The 17,296-nt window shown below is 34.0% G+C and overlaps 1 protein-coding gene across 1 annotated transcript in view; it reads left to right on the top strand.

Annotated features, from left to right (window-relative positions):
- Positions 1–17,296, top strand: part of VPS13A (vacuolar protein sorting 13 homolog A) — a 108,213-nt gene that overhangs the window by 71,405 nt on the left and 19,512 nt on the right. The window contains exons 49-63 of the mRNA XM_066569822.1: positions 283–387; positions 480–626; positions 5,162–5,290; positions 5,990–6,123; positions 7,587–7,716; positions 8,076–8,311; positions 10,311–10,464; positions 11,320–11,466; positions 12,018–12,099; positions 13,407–13,476; positions 14,059–14,164; positions 14,523–14,636; positions 15,912–16,057; positions 16,176–16,257; positions 16,908–17,021. Of these exons, the coding sequence (XP_066425919.1) occupies positions 283–387; positions 480–626; positions 5,162–5,290; positions 5,990–6,123; positions 7,587–7,716; positions 8,076–8,311; positions 10,311–10,464; positions 11,320–11,466; positions 12,018–12,099; positions 13,407–13,476; positions 14,059–14,164; positions 14,523–14,636; positions 15,912–16,057; positions 16,176–16,257; positions 16,908–17,021 (1,896 nt within the window). The remainder of the gene's footprint in view (positions 1–282; positions 388–479; positions 627–5,161; positions 5,291–5,989; positions 6,124–7,586; positions 7,717–8,075; positions 8,312–10,310; positions 10,465–11,319; positions 11,467–12,017; positions 12,100–13,406; positions 13,477–14,058; positions 14,165–14,522; positions 14,637–15,911; positions 16,058–16,175; positions 16,258–16,907; positions 17,022–17,296) is intronic.

The following is a 17,296-nucleotide window of genomic DNA, read 5'->3' as shown; positions in this document are numbered from 1 at the left end:
ATTGATTTTCCTTTGAAATTTTAATTATTATGGTTTTTAAAGAATCCTTATCTGATTGCTTCCTCTGAATTGTGTTATACTTACAATGCTTCTTTCACATGGGTTATAACTAAGAATGGTTGAAAATACATCTATGAGATGATACTGGCAGTTGTTATGTCTTGATTTTTTTAATAGAAACACCAGTATTTCCATTTATCTTTATGCATACTTTATATATGTAATTTTAAATGTTGTCAGTGACTTGTAAATTGAAAATTAATTCCGGGTGCATCTTCACAGGCGCAGCTTCGGGTAACTGACAGTGAACTGTCTGATCCATTTTCACTGGACACTGTTGGAAGTCATGGTTCTGTGAAATGCAAGAGTCATAAAAAGGAATATCAAGTGAGTTAAATTTATCTTTCAAATTAATTACTTTCAGGAGATACGAAGGGGGTTTAAAAAGTGTATTTAAAATAATGTCCTTCTGTTTACAGGTTGGTATCACCATAAACAATAGCAGTTTCAATATTACCAGAATTGTAACCTTCACTCCATTTTTTATGATTTCAAATAGAAGTAATTACACTTTGGAAGTAGCTGAAGAGGGCAAGGAAAAGTGGATTCCCATTGTTTTGCAACAGGTAAACTTATAATGGAACCTATTCCAAGTTGTGTCACTAAGGGAAAAAAACTGGTTTGAGCATTCTCTGATGGAAAATGTGAACCATATGTAGTGTTCCATGACAATGCTTGACTATACCATGCCTTTTCAATAAATGATCTGTATCTTTTACCATTTCTCAGTATTCAATTAGGACATACTGTAAAGCTGGTTTACATTGTAATTGGAATTTTTTATTCAGTCACCTTGTATCATAAATAGTATGCAAAAAAGACCTCTACTATATTATATTATTACTGTATTATCTCTCTGCAGTGGCACTGGAGCTTCTGTTCAGTTTAGCAGTGGTATGTGGTAGAATATTTTGGTTGACCTGGTATACATGAAGCCACTTAGGTATGAGGAGAAATTCCCTCATGTGATTCAGTTCAGATGATCCAAATGGTTCTTCTGGATCGAGTGTCACTTCTGCTACTAAGTGCTCAATGCATACTTCCTAGAAAGAGATCCCTGACCCTCAGGCCAAGTGGTGTGAAAATGGGTTTAGGGCTTTTGTCTGTGCTGCAGAGACGTTGCAGACTGGGTGTGCATCTTGGCGGTTTGCACTGCAGTATCACACAATTGTTTTATGTGTTTTTGGGCCTTGGGGCCATCATGCCTTCCTGCAGGACATGTAGGAAAAGCAGTGCTTGTTTGGGGTACTGTTGGAGGTTTCTTAAAGCTGTAAGTGATCTGTAGTGCCTTCTGGGAAGAGTGAATCCTCCCCCTTCCCCAGAGCCTTATCCAAAACAATTTAGCCTAAAAAATAGTGTGGTTGAAGGCCCAGTTGATTTCCTTTAAAATCCTAGAAGTACAGGATTGTTAGGCTTGGAAAAGATTTCTTAAGATAATGTATCAAGTCCACCCACAAACCTGGCACTAACATAAAAAAATCACCACAAAAATAAATCCCCAAGTGCCACATCCACAATTTTCTTAACACTTCCAGTAATGGAGATTCCACCACTTCCTTTGGCAGTCTATTCTAATGCCAGACTTTCTCTTTAGTGAAGAAATTTTTCCTCATAGCCACTTTATATGTCCTCTGGTGCCATCTGAGGCTGTTTCCTTTGGTCCTGATGCTTGGGGACCAGCTCCCCCTTTGCCACAACCTCCTTTCAGGCTAGTTGTACAGCGTGATAAGGTGGCCTCTGAGCCTCCTTTTGTCCAAACAGAACAATCCCAGCTCCCTCAGCCACTCCTCCTAGGACTTGTGCTCTAGACCTTTCAGCAGCTCCATTGCCATTCTTTGGACACACTCCATCACCTCAATATCAGCATTGTAAATACTCCAAGTGGTTACTAAAAATGCTTGCAAACCAAATTGCAGAATTTAAAAAAATTATGTACAATGAGATTCCTAACCAGATCTTTCTGTTACTTTTTTGGTACCTTCAATACATGCTCCTTAGCTGTGCATAATATCTTTAATGATACAGTCAATAAAGATATGCCATTTAAATAGCATTATTTCAGTTAATGAAATTGATATGTTGTTCCATTGTGATTTTTGTTAAGTGTGCATAAAGGTTTAGATCTTTAGGTGTTGAAGTCGCTTCAGCTTCCCATTATACTTATCATTTTCAAAATAAGTTTCTTTGCTTTTACTCAACAATAGACTGACATATGCCTGCCTGTTTGTTCTGTTTCTTAATATTCTTATGTTCCTCTGAACCAAGGTTTTTTGCTTGGCCTTACATAGTTTTTGAGTTCTTTACATGTATGATTCCTCCTCTAGTTTATTGATAAAGTTCTGAAATGACTACATCACTATAATACTGTATGTGTAGTAGTATGGGCAACTTCATATCTAATTTCTTACTCTTAGGAAATATGGTCAGATGGTATTACTTCTTGTTTTGTGGTTTATATTTGATATATCTTTGCTATTAGAATGAGCTAAAATATTCACAAAAAGTTATAAAATTTGTGCAAAAACTACTCAAAGGTAGTAGTTTTGGTAGTTGAAATAACCTTCTGCATGTATCATCCCTAGGTTTCCATGTTGGCTGTTTTATTTGTATGCCTACAGGATTTTCTAGCTTGTCCCACAAATGTCAGAGTTTCTTAGGTTTCATAATTAGAGTTTCATAATTGTATTGATTAAATCTTAGTCTTCTTTCAGTAATAAAGTATCCAGAGAGGACTAAGATCCTGAGTGATCTTAGGATCACTTCAAAAAACTTGTAAAAAGTTGGAAATGGCAGTTTACCAAATAGAGGTGTACAAGTCAACAGAAGAATCTGTATCCCCTTCTAAACCTGTTTTCACATTGTGTCAATATTTTTCCCTTTGATAGGCGGTCTCTAAAAATCCATGTTGTGACAACCTTGGTCTGCCAGGGTTGTTCTTTTGTAATTCAGTCGCCTAATACAATATCCAATATTTCATCTCTTCTAAATGTAGGTAGTATCAAGCCTCTGTTGGTCTGTCTTTAATCTATCTCTGTTCTTAATCCAGAACAATTTCCAGCAGCAAGTTTACATCCGATGCTGTTGCTAAGATGGGTAGCTCTACTGTTCTGATAGTCTAGATTTTTTAAATTAATGCCTATAAATTTTGGAGTATTTCTCACAATGCTCTCTTACATTAGGAAGGAGATCTTCAAAAAATGAAGCAGCTTACTGAAATGTTAATGCATATTTTGGCTTGCTCCTTTCTCCCACTATTCTATTTTTTGTCATTTTAAGTTAAGCGGAGACTTTCCTGCTGATTTTTTTTTTAATTCACTCTTCTTTCTTAGTGACAGATAGCTTGTCTTTTCAGGAAAGAAAGCAATTCTTATGTAGAACTTATCTTTTCTGAGACATCTTCCATGTCCCATCTTTCCCTGTGGAAAGTACTAAATATATCAGAAACCTTAATCACTATTTCTAGAAAAATGCATTGTTCTTCAAAGATTGCAATAGGGTTTATTGGACAGTGATTAGTGTGCAGTGGTTTGCTAAGGACAGTCCTTTGAATTATGTGTAGTGCAAGGCAGTTGATCAACAATTATCCTTACAGAAAGAAGACATTGCTGAAGACTGTTCATAAGACCAGTGCTAAATATAAAGATCCCACTGTGGAAGCAAAAATGTTGTATAAATATAACATCTGGTGAAGCACTTAACAAGTGTGTGGTAAAAGGCTTGAAAATTACATCATTATGTGACACAATCTCTGGCTAAAGCCTACTACAAAAAATTTTCAGTTCCTTATAGTTGATTCTGTAATGTCTTGTTTAGCCAGTCTTTTTTTCTTCTTTGGTTTGGATTTTAAACTTCCATTTACTCTATTGACTGATTCTTCTTGAATTTCTTCTGGGCTCAGTTAATTCCATGTTGAGACTTACATGCTGAGTTTTATTATAATTTACAGCACAATTTAAATTTCCTTTGTCTGTGGGATACATGTTGATGTAAATTACACCTTCAATCTTACCGTTTAACTATATTTTTTTCCTTTGTCTTCCTGCTTCCTGTGGTGTGAGAAACAATGGGAAAGGGAACTTAGTGGCATGGTAAGTTGGTGATCTAGCCTTTCACCACTGAAGAATTAATTCTAGGATTCAGATGCAGTTAAATACGGACGTCTCATTTCTTAAACTATGTTAGAGAAAAATGGTTCTAAAATTTTGGATGCTGCATGTCAACAGTTTGAAATATGGGAAAGATGGTCTATCTAAAAAGACTTTGCCTGTTGATAGCTGAGATTTACTATTAGTCATAGCTTGTTCTTGTGGTAGGATTCAGTTAAGAGACTTTTCATTTGTTACCATTAAAACTTTTGTCTTCTCTGTCTCCTGGTTGTCTCCATTTAGCAAGCAAACTATTGAAGAGAGATCGCCTTTGATATTTTTAAATCCACAATGGTTATGATTTCAGCTGTGACTATGAGTAGCAGAAGGTGCTCTCTGATTTAGCTGCCTAATGCTTCATACTGTGTGTTTTATACCCATATACATATGTGTGTATATATGTACTTTTAGATAGATATGAAACGCTTTTAGAAGGACTGCTAGTAGCTGATGTCCTGTGTACTCAAGTTATCCTGGGGTGGCATTTATGCTAATGCCCCATTTTGTTGTCATTCATTAGCACTGTAAAATTGATTTAAAAATTTATACTTTTCTTGGAAAAGGTCTGCTAATGGAAGAACAGTTTATTTTTTTTTATTTTACCAAGCTTGGCATTTTCAATGTTGTAGTTATTTTATACTCTAGATTTTATGTACTTTTTCCATTTTAAATATACTTCTTTTTGTGAATATGAAGTCTTATTGTTTCCACTTTAGTTCCTTACTCCTCACTTTCTTCACTATCAGAAGTCTGTTCTTCACAGTCAGAATTATTTCTTGACTTCCTTTTAATTTACTGTATTCAGGTAAGTGATAACTTTCAGGGTTTTTAGATAGGGTTTCTGATTCTAATTGATACACTTTTCGATAGACTTTATTAGATGAATTTTGGGCCAATGTGAATGGCATTTAAAGCCTGATTTTGTATTTTGACTTTGAAATTTCCGATTTTTCTAGTGCATTCCTTTTTGGCCTGAAAATGATGCCAACAAACTGCTTGTTAGAGTTGAAAATTCTGATCTCCCTCCAAAGAAGATAAATTTTGATCAGCAAGAAAACTGTCTTTTACTGCATTTGGACAATAAGGTAACATATTGCCTTCCATATTTACATGTTAAGTAAAACAGCATAAATCACTTTTTAATTTTCGTTCTCAAAACTTTGTTTTCCCATGCTATCAACTATTGCAAAACCTTAGCTGAAGAAAATATTATGTTTGTGCAAATGCATTCGCATGCTCTCTCTTTTGTGTGTGTACAAACAGATGTAAGTAGGTATTCTGTTTTAAGTGCTTCTCTGGGGAGCAGTTCTACAGGAGCTAAAATACAGATTGTGTTGCAAATATTCTTTATGAGAAGTATTAATAATAGTTCTAAAGTAACACTGAATAACTTTGACTTCACTAAATTTACTTGTATGTTGCAGATAGTCTCATCTAGCAGTAGTTTTTAAGTAGGTGAGTGGTTTTTGTAGTATAATGTTCTTGAGGCCATGAATGTTTATGCTTGTAATAAGGAAGGTTACTCTACTACCAGTCTAAATTTTCACAGTACAGAACTCTCCTGCATAGTTTTAATTACAAATTGTAATACCTGCTACCTAGTATTTAGATCAAGGAAATATTTTGAAGGTATGGTAAAACAGCTTGTTTTACTACATGATAGTTTTATCTTATGATGAGAAGAAAAGTTCTTCAAAATATTTAAATTACATTTGCTTTGCATTTACATTGGCTTTGGAAATCCATTCCACTGTTATTTACTTTAAAATTTTTACAACTGATAGCTTGGAGGAATTGCAGTGGATGTTAATCTGACTGAACATTCTACAGTGATTACCTTTTCTAATTACCACGATGGTGCAGCTCCATTTCTGTTGATAAACCATACCAAAGAGGAAATTATCGAGTATGGACAAAGGTATGTATGAAGAGGTTTAGTGTGGATGTTTGCATGGAGACATATGAACTATAGTTTTGTATATTGTAAGCATGCATTCTCTAAAGAAGCCTGTCTTGAGGAAATGGCTGTCAAATTTTGTCAGAGCACCCAAAAATCTCTTGCTTGGTAAATTGAAGGCAATGAATTGTTAGCAATGTTAAATACTGCTAGGTAGTTTTACAAGGGAGCTGTTTTGTGGTGTCTTTTTATATTAATTTTGTGGCCTTGTGACATTTACATTCCTGGTGGGGAGCAAAGGATGTGCTTTTCTGGAACTGTGCAGGTCCTGACTGTGCAGAATAAGTAGTGAAGAAAATTTAGCTGAAAGAATGGGTTCAAATTATGTGAGATAGGGGATGAGAGGTAGTTACATAAATTTTGCCAAGGCAGGACAAAACTAAGATAATTTTAATGAATATTGGTCTTCTGCAGTGAGTGAATATTTACTTCTGCACCTGTACACAGTTACACTCTTCTCTACCAGTAATGTTTTTGTAACGCTTTGCCACTGTATGCAGATACTGAGCAATGCTGAGAAGTGTATACCTGCATCATTCTTGAATTATTTATTTTTAAAAGCCAAACAGCCTATTGTTTTCTCCCTTCAGTCAGTCAGAGCAGTGTTGTTTAAAGATTTTTACTTGGAAGGTGGAAGAGTTAGTCAAATCCTGTTTGCTTCCTGTTTGCCTAAAGAATGATTGTTTGGCTTGTTTTTTCTTTGTAAAGATTAGTGATTTTTATCTTTTTAGATAAATTATGGGAATCCCTATTGTCAATTTAATTAGAACAGAGTACAATGTTTCGTATGTGGAAGGGCCTACATTTAGTCCCAACTGCCTGACCACTTTAGGTCTGATAAAAAGTTAAAGCGTGTTATTAAGGGTGTTGTGCAAGTCAAGGGCTTGTGGCATCTCGTGCCTCTCATGAAATTGGCGTCTCGTGCCTCTCAAAACACTGTTCCAGTGTTTTGAGAGAAAATATTTTTAATGTTCAGTCTAAACCTCCCCTGACACAGCATGGATGCAAGGGAATGGTTCAAATAACTGGATCCTAGCAAGCAGAGATGAGCATCTCTCCACTTCCTCTCCTGGGGTAGCCTCCTTTCACAGAGCTGTAGAAGACAATTCTTCAAGTTTTTAAGTATATGTGAGGGGGAATGGACTTAAAATGTTGATCACAAAGGGGGAAGAAAATGAGTATATAAAATCTACTGTATATACTTTATTTTTAAGGTATATATATATGTATATTAAAGTGCAAATCCTCATTCTTATTGCTGTTGTGAGAATGTTTTTGTGCGTGTTTTTTCATGCATAATGTTATTTTTGTTCTGTTCACATTACTTGAAAATATTATTAGTGTTCTTGTTGAAATGCTAGAATGCAAAGGTCACTGACACAAAATATTCATTGACATTTGAATTTAAAATTACTTTGTTCTAGCTCCCTCAGTGAATTGGAAGACTGCCTTCAGCCAAATAAGGCAGTGTTGTATACTTGGGCAGACCCAACAGGATCTAAGAAATTAAAATGGAGGTGTGGAAATAGAACCGAGGAAATTGCTGCAAAAGAGGTATATTCTTTTTATCAAAATCTTCTTTTAATTGTGTAATTTTATTTTTATATGTCCATTATCAGTGTATGCATGAAACTCATGTTTAATGAGCATAATCAGCAGTCTCATACATGAGTTCCAAACACAGAACAGTAACAACACTTTGTTTGCCGGAGCTTGCTCAAGTAAGCAGTCTTCTGTTGAAAAGTGTCACTGGGTGTGTGTGTGGTGAGAGGTTGTCATAAAACTTTGTAATTACTTCTTTTCCTGTACCTTAAAAAAAAGTCTTCCTTTGTTGTGTTGCTAAGACTGTAGCTTTTTTTTTTTGTGATGTAGAATGATAATAGCATTGTAAAAACTTTTCTTCTCATTTGTAGGACAAAATGGAAGTACTCAGTTTGGATTCTAGAAAAGTGGTCTATTTAATGTCATTTTATGAAGGTTTGCAGCGTATTGTCCTGTTCACTGAAGATGAGAATGTATTTAAATTGACATATGAAAGTGTAAAAGCAGAACTAGCAGAACAAGAAATTGTTCTGTCTTTGCAAGATGTTGGAATTTCATTGGTTAATAATTATACAAAACAAGAGGTGTCCTACATTGGAATTACAAGGTAACTTACTTTGTGTGGAACAGTATAAAATGTTTAACTTCAGGTATTTTCACTCTATGTATTTCATTTTGGCTTGTGCTGAAAGAGCAAATAGAGGTCTGGGTTAATAGTGTTCAAACCTAATGACTACATTTTCCTGCTGCCAAGAGAAATGCTTTCACTGTGTTTTGTTCTAATGCATATGCTAACTGTATTTAGATGTATGTGGTTTTGGAACGTGTATTTGTAATTCTGTGTAGCAGACTTCCCAGTACACTGGACAGAAAATATTTCCTGTCCAGGTAGTTTGAGAAGTGATAATAGAGTTTTAAGGAGCAAAGTCTGCAAATAGTTTGTGTCAGTGGGTTTTGTTATCTTCACTACACAAGCAGCTGAATTCTGCATTGGAAATTTTGATGCAAAAGCTTGTAGGTCCCTTTAGTTTTGGTTGATTAATTATGGTGGTCCACGGCTCTACTGCTTGGGTTTTGCTATAATTATACATTTCAGATGGAAGCAGAAAAGAAATTATGTAATGCTTTGGAAATGTGTGCTATCATATATTTGAACAGAGGCTCTTTGTAATCATTAAGGGACACTTGAATATAATTGCCATAATCCACACACTTCTTTTTATTCAGTTATGAGGTTGACAGAGTGAGAGTTGTTTTTTCTTGATTAATTCTTTGCACTTTACTGAAGAACAAACAAGCGTGAAGTTCTCATACACATAGGCTTCACATAATCATATCCATAATTTTCTAAGAAAATTCCAGTCCTTGCCCTCACCTGAGAAGCTGTGCTCTGATATTTAGGCAGTGGAAATACTTCATTAAAAGTGGCAGCTGATTGCTGAGATTCACAATAGTGTTGAGATTTCACTAAATTTGTTTTTCTTTGAAGGCAGTCATCCATAGTAATTTGTCTAGTGCTTATAGTTAGTTTTGTTTTCTTGTCAAACTCTGATGAGATGCCAGATTTCTTGAAAATGGATGGCAGTACTGTTGAAATTGGCTTCATTTTTTTAGGAGCAAGGAAAAAACCCTAAAACCCAAAAACAAAACCAAAAAAGGTGGAAAGAAAAAAAAAAGGAGGAAACTCTCAACAATCAAGATAGTACTCTTTTTTGTAGTTGTTGTTTTGAACTTCAGCTCACCTTTGTTTTTTCTGCCATTGATGTGTCTCAATACAGACACAGATATAGGTAAAAGAGGTTAGGTGGCTGTGTCTGGAAAGCTACATATTTTTATAGTCTAGAGAGTAATTTGCGGGAAGAAGTATCTTCTACCTGCCTGATAGCGTTGGTTTGTGTCCTATTTTATGCTTTAAGTTTGACTGTAAGGTGAAGTCAAGCACAGAGCTTTTCACAGAAGCAGTGGGAAGAACATCTAATGCCCTTTAAGGTTGTTTAATTATTTGCATTAATAAAACTGAGAGACAGAAGAAAGGATAGCATTTTTAAAAAAACAAACAAGAAACAAACCCAAAACTCCCACCATGAAATCAGTAGAAGAAACATGTAAAACAAAACCACCTCTTGATTTTAGATGGAAAGACTAAATAAAGAAGCTGTCAAAAATAAGACACAGTGCAGGAGGCATTTTATCTTGACTTGAACTTTTCAATTTGTAGTAAATTTAAAACGCCAAAGTAATTGCAGGACTATAAGCAGAAAACTACATTGAGATTGTAGGACAATGGATGTCAGTGCTACTTCTTTGATGGAGCTTCCTTAGTATCACTACATACCCATCTTCATCAAAGTGGGGAGTTAAACAGACTTGTTAACTTTTTTTTTTCCCCATCATAGTGGAGAGACTGGCTTCTCTTTAGTTCCAAGAAGGCAGTGCATGATTTGGGTCGCTTCTGTTTGCTACAGTAGTGCTTTATGTTGTGCTTTCTCATCCCTAGTTACAACATATTAAAAGTCACACTGAAGTAGGTGTGTTCTTTGTGTTCTTGAAGACTTGTTTTCAAAAAGCTAATACTTCTCTTTTGCTTCTTTGTTTTGTTTTCAAAGTTCTGATGTGGTGTGGGAGACAAAACCGAAGAAGAAGTCAAGATGGAGACCAATGAGTGTTAAGCAAATTGATAAATTAGAACAAGAATTCAGAGATTACAGTGAGCTAAGCCCTTCAGAAAATAAGATTATTGAGTTGGAATCGAATGTTTTGGTAATACTGATAGTTCTCTAATTCTGTTGTTTATATGTATGCACAAGAAAAAGATAATACATCAATTTTGCTGTCTTTGATAAAACTTACGGTAAAATTTGAGATGATTGATTTGCCTACTTCATTTGAAAACACTTCTTTATCTCTGTATTAAAAAGTGCAGGAAATATTCCACAAACTTGATATATTGCTACAGACTTTTGTTGTTAGTGCCTGACTTTGAAATTGAGGTGTACCATTTTTGGAGCTTGTAGTACTAAATATGCGTAAAACTACAGTGAGGAAGGTTTGCATTTGGTTCATGTGTTATACCAGTAAATATATTAGTTTGGGGTTGATTTGTTTGTTTTAGCCTGAAATCCTGTATTTTCAAAACAGCTTGTTGTGGAATGATTTAGCTGTCATTCAACCACATAAAATTGAAAAAGAAATTTCAGAAATTATTCTGGAATATAGAAGCACATTATGCTTCAAATGCTCAGTCCTTGTGTATGGATGAGTTCTAGGCACTCATTAGAAATGTGCTGTAGGAAAATAAACACTGGATAGATAAATGATCCAATGTTTATGCCAGTCATAGTCCATTACACTGTTCAGCTTTTCTTCTAGATAGCTATGTGGTAAATGATAGTAACCCCCAAATAATGCACTACTTTGTAGTTTTATTTCTATTTTTAATTTATGGCAAAATTTGTTTGCTTTAAATAGAGGGAAATTATGACATCTAACTTAAAAGGTTCAGAACTTTTACTGCTAAGGTTTACAATATTGGTGAACAGTGTAAATTTTTAAGTATATGAAGCAGGATTTTAAAACACTTGACATACTAAATTTTCTCTAATAATAATACAATAGGTATGTTTAACTCCTAATGGAATGAACATGACAATTCAACAGCCAAATGAGATTCCTATCAGAAGAAATTATCTGCCAGCTTTAAAAGTGGAATACAGTTCCTCTGCACATCAGAAGTCTTTCAGAATTCAAATTTACAGGATACAAGTGAGTCATGTCAAAAAGTCATTGTTACTTATTCTGAAGAACAACTTTATGGAAACTTGGGTTCATTTCTAGAATTTTTTGGATTTCTCATGTTTTCAGTTTAATAGTAAGCATTGGCTTCTACATCAGTGCTTCTCAATCTTTGAAAATACTACTTAAGTGCTTCTTGGAAAAAAAGGAAGACAAATAATGACATTTCAGAAGAAAAATATCTTACTTGCTTTTTCTTGGAGCATTTCTGTATAACAAGCAAAAAGAGGGGTGAAATTTCTAGTCTTGTTATGCTCAATATTTCAAGAACAAATCCTTTGCAAATCTTTTGTGGACCATTTATTACTACCAATTTGAAGAAGCTTTTCTAAATTATTAGAATTTAATTATTATATTTTGAAAATAGATATATTTTAAGTACAGTAGTGGCTTTTTTCTGCTTTTGGATTGGTGGAAGGCCACAGGTAAAGATCGTATCTCTAGAGTTTGTCCTGGTCTTAAAATATTTCACTATTGAAAAGCTAATGTGATGCACCTTGTCCTGTCCTTACCCCTACTAGATACAAAACCAGATTCCTGGAGCCATATTTCCCTTTGTGTTCTATCCTATTAAACCTCCAAAGTCCATCACCTTGGATTCAGGTTTGTTCTAGTTTAACATAATCCTTCCTTTTAAAACAAAAGATAACTTGCTTGTACTGAAGTTAATAATTTTATCAGATTTTTCACTTTTATCAGATTTTTCACTTTTATCACTTTTATCACATTTCATTTTTATCAGGTGAAGTCTGCATGAGCTTTCTGACTACAGATAATATAAATAATAAAAGTAGAAATAAGGAAGCAGTTACCTACAAAGAAGATATACAGAACACTGTTTCAACAGTTAACAACAGAAAAAAAGAAAATGTCTTTGTCTTTATGATACCTTTTAAGAGCATCTTTTTGGCACATTACTTAATTGATTGTGGAGAACATATGACATGAAAGTTACTTAATAAATTTAAAAGGAGGTTTTCAGTTCAGACCACCAGTAAAATTTAATGCTGACTAATACATGAGAAGATTGGTCTGTTCATAAGATAAGTTTTGGTAGTTTTGATGGTAGTGAATCTGTTGCACTGTTTCTGTGCTACTTACATTTGGAGTTTTGGGGCAGTGAGGATTCACTTGTCATCTTTAGTCTTCCACTATTTCCCTACTGCTCTAGTATCATGCAGTGCATATCCTAGTAATCTGTCTGAAGTAATCTTAGCTACCAAGAAAAGAAATGTGCCTAAGCTCAGAGTTGTTAAGTGAGGCTTATAAGCTCTCCAGTTGGCAAATTATATTTTGTATGGTTTTTAGGTAGCTTTCTCCATTGCTTGGAGCATAGAGCATAGAGCTCAATGTTGCTATACTACGTGATGAGCTGGAGTCTTTCATTAATTTCTTTACACTGAAGTCACTTGGAAAACCTAAGTAATATCAAAAAGGATTCTGGATAGAGACAAAGAATACTGCTTGCAGTTTTGGTCAGAAGCTAGTGAGATGTCAGTTGCTCATTCTGAATATTATCGGTTTTAAGCTGCATTGCATGAATCTGCAGAATTCATTTTTGTTTGTTTAGTTTACATTTTCGCATCAGCCATGGGAAAATCTTATTCCATGACTAAAGAAATGACATAAATCTAATATTATATCAATATTAACTTGCTTTTAAATGAAAATGGTGCATTTTCAGTTAAATAGCATTTTGATGTGCCATTTAATCCTTGTCTTCCTATTACTTTCTGTTCCTGCTCTTTTCCCTGTCTCAGTTGTTTACCAGTCATATCCATTATGTAATCCTGTTGTGCAGGATTGAAAAAACCCTGAATGTATATTACATTTTCATAAAAAAAACTTAGGAAATTATGTATGTCATATAACAATCTGTGCTGATCTCTTTTTATTTGACAACTTTACAGCACCTAAACCATTTACTGACGTCAGTATTGTCATGAGAACTGCAGGACACTCACAAATATCACATATTAAGTAAGTATTTTGACATGTTCCATCTCTATTGCTATTGGATACATTATCAAGCTTTAAAATTAAAAATATTACAGAGGTAAACATAATGAAAAGTAATTTTAACACAAACCAGTCTTGGAATCTCAGAGCATTTTAACAGAGGTGAAAGCTCAGTGTCCTTTATTATCCATGTAACTGAAGAATAAATCAAGGATTTTTAGATGTCTTTTTAATGCGTGTTTTTAGTCATCTTTATTTAGAAAGGAAATCTGTGTACAGTTGTGCTATATACAGTGTTAAATGCTGCTATGTGTTTAAAATGGTTTTGGTTATTTGGAAATGTGTTTATATTACACCTAAGTGGGAAGCCTTCTTTTCACCAGCAATGATGAATCCCTCAAAAACCCCACAAAACAAATAAAAAAAGAAAATCAACAACAAATACACGCACAAAAATACAACACCCCAAAACAAAAGCCCACACCAAAATAATCCACCAAAACCAGTACCTGAAGTTGTGTAAGTGGTCTAACCAGTACTAAACTTTAAGTGTTACATGTTTTTGTAGAACACCTTAATCATTATTTTTTGTTTCATGTGCAGGTACTTTAAGGTTCTGATTCAAGAGATGGACCTCAGATTAGATCTTGGCTTCCTGTATGCAGTAGGTGAATTCTTTACACAGACTGATGTGCCAAGTGACCAAGAGGTAGAAACCTTTTGTTGTTTGAAGATAAATAGTTTTTAAATCTGTAACAATTCAACTTGTATTTAAAAAAAAATTAAAAATTATTTTTCTGTGTCCATATCAATGGTTGATATAGTAATATGGAGCTGTGAGGTTTTCATTTACAGTTACCTGAGTCAGATAGTAGACTCCGTCTTTCATGCTCATCCTGTATGCTATGGAAAGAAGGCTTTAAATGTTGTAGTACAGGGACAATGAGAGGAGTTTGTACATGAGAGTATAAGTAGTATTAGTCAATGTATTGTCATCAGTGAAAAATGACTAGTAGTTTTATATACTCCATATTTTGAAGAAATATCTTTTTCAAATGCATTTACAGCTACAACTTTTCGAAAAGGATGTTGAATCTCTTCAAGAAGAGCTAATGAGTGTGTCATCAATGGATACATCACAAATCAGCTTGTATGAATACTTCCATATATCTCCAATTAAGGTATTCCTTTTTCACGTTATAGACTGAGTTTGCTCTCTGAAAATGTTTTGTCTTGTCCAGGATAGTAGGCAGTGGAAATTAAGATTGAAATGTGCTGATTAAAAAAAAAAAAGCCAAGAAAGTATTTTCATTGCAACCACTAACTTACTATTGCATTCTTATGGCTTACTTCATGAGTAATTTCTTTTCATTTTATTATTTATGAGTTCCTTGCAAAATGCTCATTTGTGTACACACAGGGTATTATGGATTGGAAAATGATATAATTTCTAAAAAACATGTATATCAAGGGTAGGAGATTAGTGTGCAGTTAACATTATTACAACTGTGATAGGACTTTATAGGCTCTATAACAGTTGTTAAGAGAGTCTCTCATCTATCCATGGGAAGTAGATCAAAGAATGATTTGAGTTGCATCTCTTCGCAGTATCTTGTGAGATGTTAGAAATTATATTTGACAAGAAAAAGTGCAGGGAGGAAATGGGATAGAATAAATGGGCTTGAGTTTTTACTAAGAGCTTAGTCTTCAGTAGTTATGGATTGAGTGACAATGATTCTGCAAGGTAAGCTGTGTATCACTGAAATGAGCTACAGTTAAGCTCTGTTATAACATAATGAATGTTGCGTGATATTGTCTTCAGAGAGTCAGAAACAGGCATAACTTCCTTTAATCTGATTTTGAAAATGGCTGGATAGATTTCTACCATTTTGTGCCTGAAAGTCATTTGAGCAATTTTCCTGAATGTTGTTCTTTTCTGACTTCTTTGAAACAAATGCTTTGGTTATTTCAGGTGTGCACAAGTAGGATTTTTTTCTGTTTGCATATTCCAGTAATTATTTGGGACCTGCAAAACTTGTGTTAGTAATTATTTGTTTTCAAGGTTTTATTTTACATTCTTGCTTGGACTCTATGCTATGTTGTCATTTTCTGTCTGCTTTGATTTTGGGTATAACTTAGACAAACAAAATGTTTTAAAAATTACTTAATAATCTAAATTATATATGAAAGAATCCAGAGACCATCTCTGAAAACAGAAGTAAGCAGATTATTTTCTCAAAGGTAGTTTAAATTCTTCACTTCGTCTTTAAATGTCAGTGGGCTTTTTTTGGCCTACATTATGCATTTGTGTACTCTGTTACAAAGTCAGGCTGGTTTCAGCCAGACTAGAAATGTCCTAACTCAATTTTTAAATAGTCTAAAAGATTATAAGGATATAAATATCATACAGCTAACAACTAACCATGTTATTTCCCAATCTCATTTTTATCCTTCAGTTACACCTGAGCTTTTCACTCAGTACGGGTGGAGAAGATAGTAACAAAGAAGAAAGAAAGAATGAATTGATACCATTTCAGTCCTTGAATCTCCTGCTGAAGAGTATAGGGGCCACCCTTACAGATGTGCAAGATATTGTCTTTAAGTAGGTTAAAAATATGAATGTAAAAATCACTCACAAAGATTATATCAATATTACATATGTTGAGTTTTATTTTGTTCTGTGCAGTAAGGATTTACTTTTTCTCTCGTCTCTTTTTTAGGTTGGCATTCTTTGAGCTCAGGTATGACTTCTGTACTACACAGCAGCTTCAATCATCAGTTGTAAGGCATTATTCAAAACAGGTGAGAATAAGAAAATGTCAACATTCCAATAAATTTTTATTTTGAAACTGCTACTGTGCACTTTCATTCCATTAAACAAAATAAAATTTAGTTTCATCCTTGTATTTATATACAAAGGTTAAATAAATGCATACAAGCCAATTACTCATTAGTAAGATTTTATTGCCTTGCCAGGTGGCATGGATAACAAAACATCTTACTGGAATAGATAGATAGGGGAAGCAAACACGATGGAGCTCTGATAAAACGTGATTGGCATTAAAATGTGGATGCAATTTCTTGGACATTAGTACTATTCAAATCATAGTACCCTTTTGGCTTTTGTGTACTGTTGAAAGCCCTGTCATCCAGTGGAGAGAATCCAACAAAAATACTTTTGCATAAAAGAATTAGTCCTCTCCATCCATCATTAATAATGAGGACCTACTGTAATGCTTTTAAGTAATGTTATTTCTTGGCTGACATAATATGGTTTACTCACTGATTTTCTCATCTTTTTATTACAACTACTTCTACTTTTCTGGACAATTTTGAGGTTTTTATATTTAAGTCATGTTTCTTTCCCTGTTTTAATCTGAGATAATACACTGTTTGTCTTTGTTTTAGTACAATTTAGAAAATATTTTCTCTAATACCTATTTTCATTTCAGGCTATTAAACAGATGTATATTCTTATTCTTGGCCTTGATGTGTTGGGTAATCCATTTGGATTCATAAGAGGCTTGTCTGAAGGAGTAGAAGCTTTTTTCTATGAACCATATCAGGTAAAATTCTCTGCTGCCCTTTTACAAGTAGATAGATAGACATTGTATTGAAAATCTATATTAATACCTTCTTGGTTTTAAATTTAGATTTAGAATTGAAAATTTCAAGTGAAAATGCCTGGAAAACTCAAGTGAGAGTAAAAAGGACAGAGATGTCTACTTAACTATCAAAAGGCCATTTCTTACAGTTCACACCTTAAAATAAATATTTTGCTTCTCCTTAAAATAAGCAAACTTCGTGGAATTAATTATTATTCTAAAATTGTCCGTCTTTC

The sequence above is a fragment of the Molothrus aeneus genome, chromosome Z, assembly GCF_037042795.1.
Source record: "Molothrus aeneus isolate 106 chromosome Z, BPBGC_Maene_1.0, whole genome shotgun sequence".
NCBI classification, from domain to species: Eukaryota; Metazoa; Chordata; class Aves; order Passeriformes; family Icteridae; genus Molothrus; species Molothrus aeneus.
This window is presented reverse-complemented; position numbering and strand designations above follow the sequence as displayed.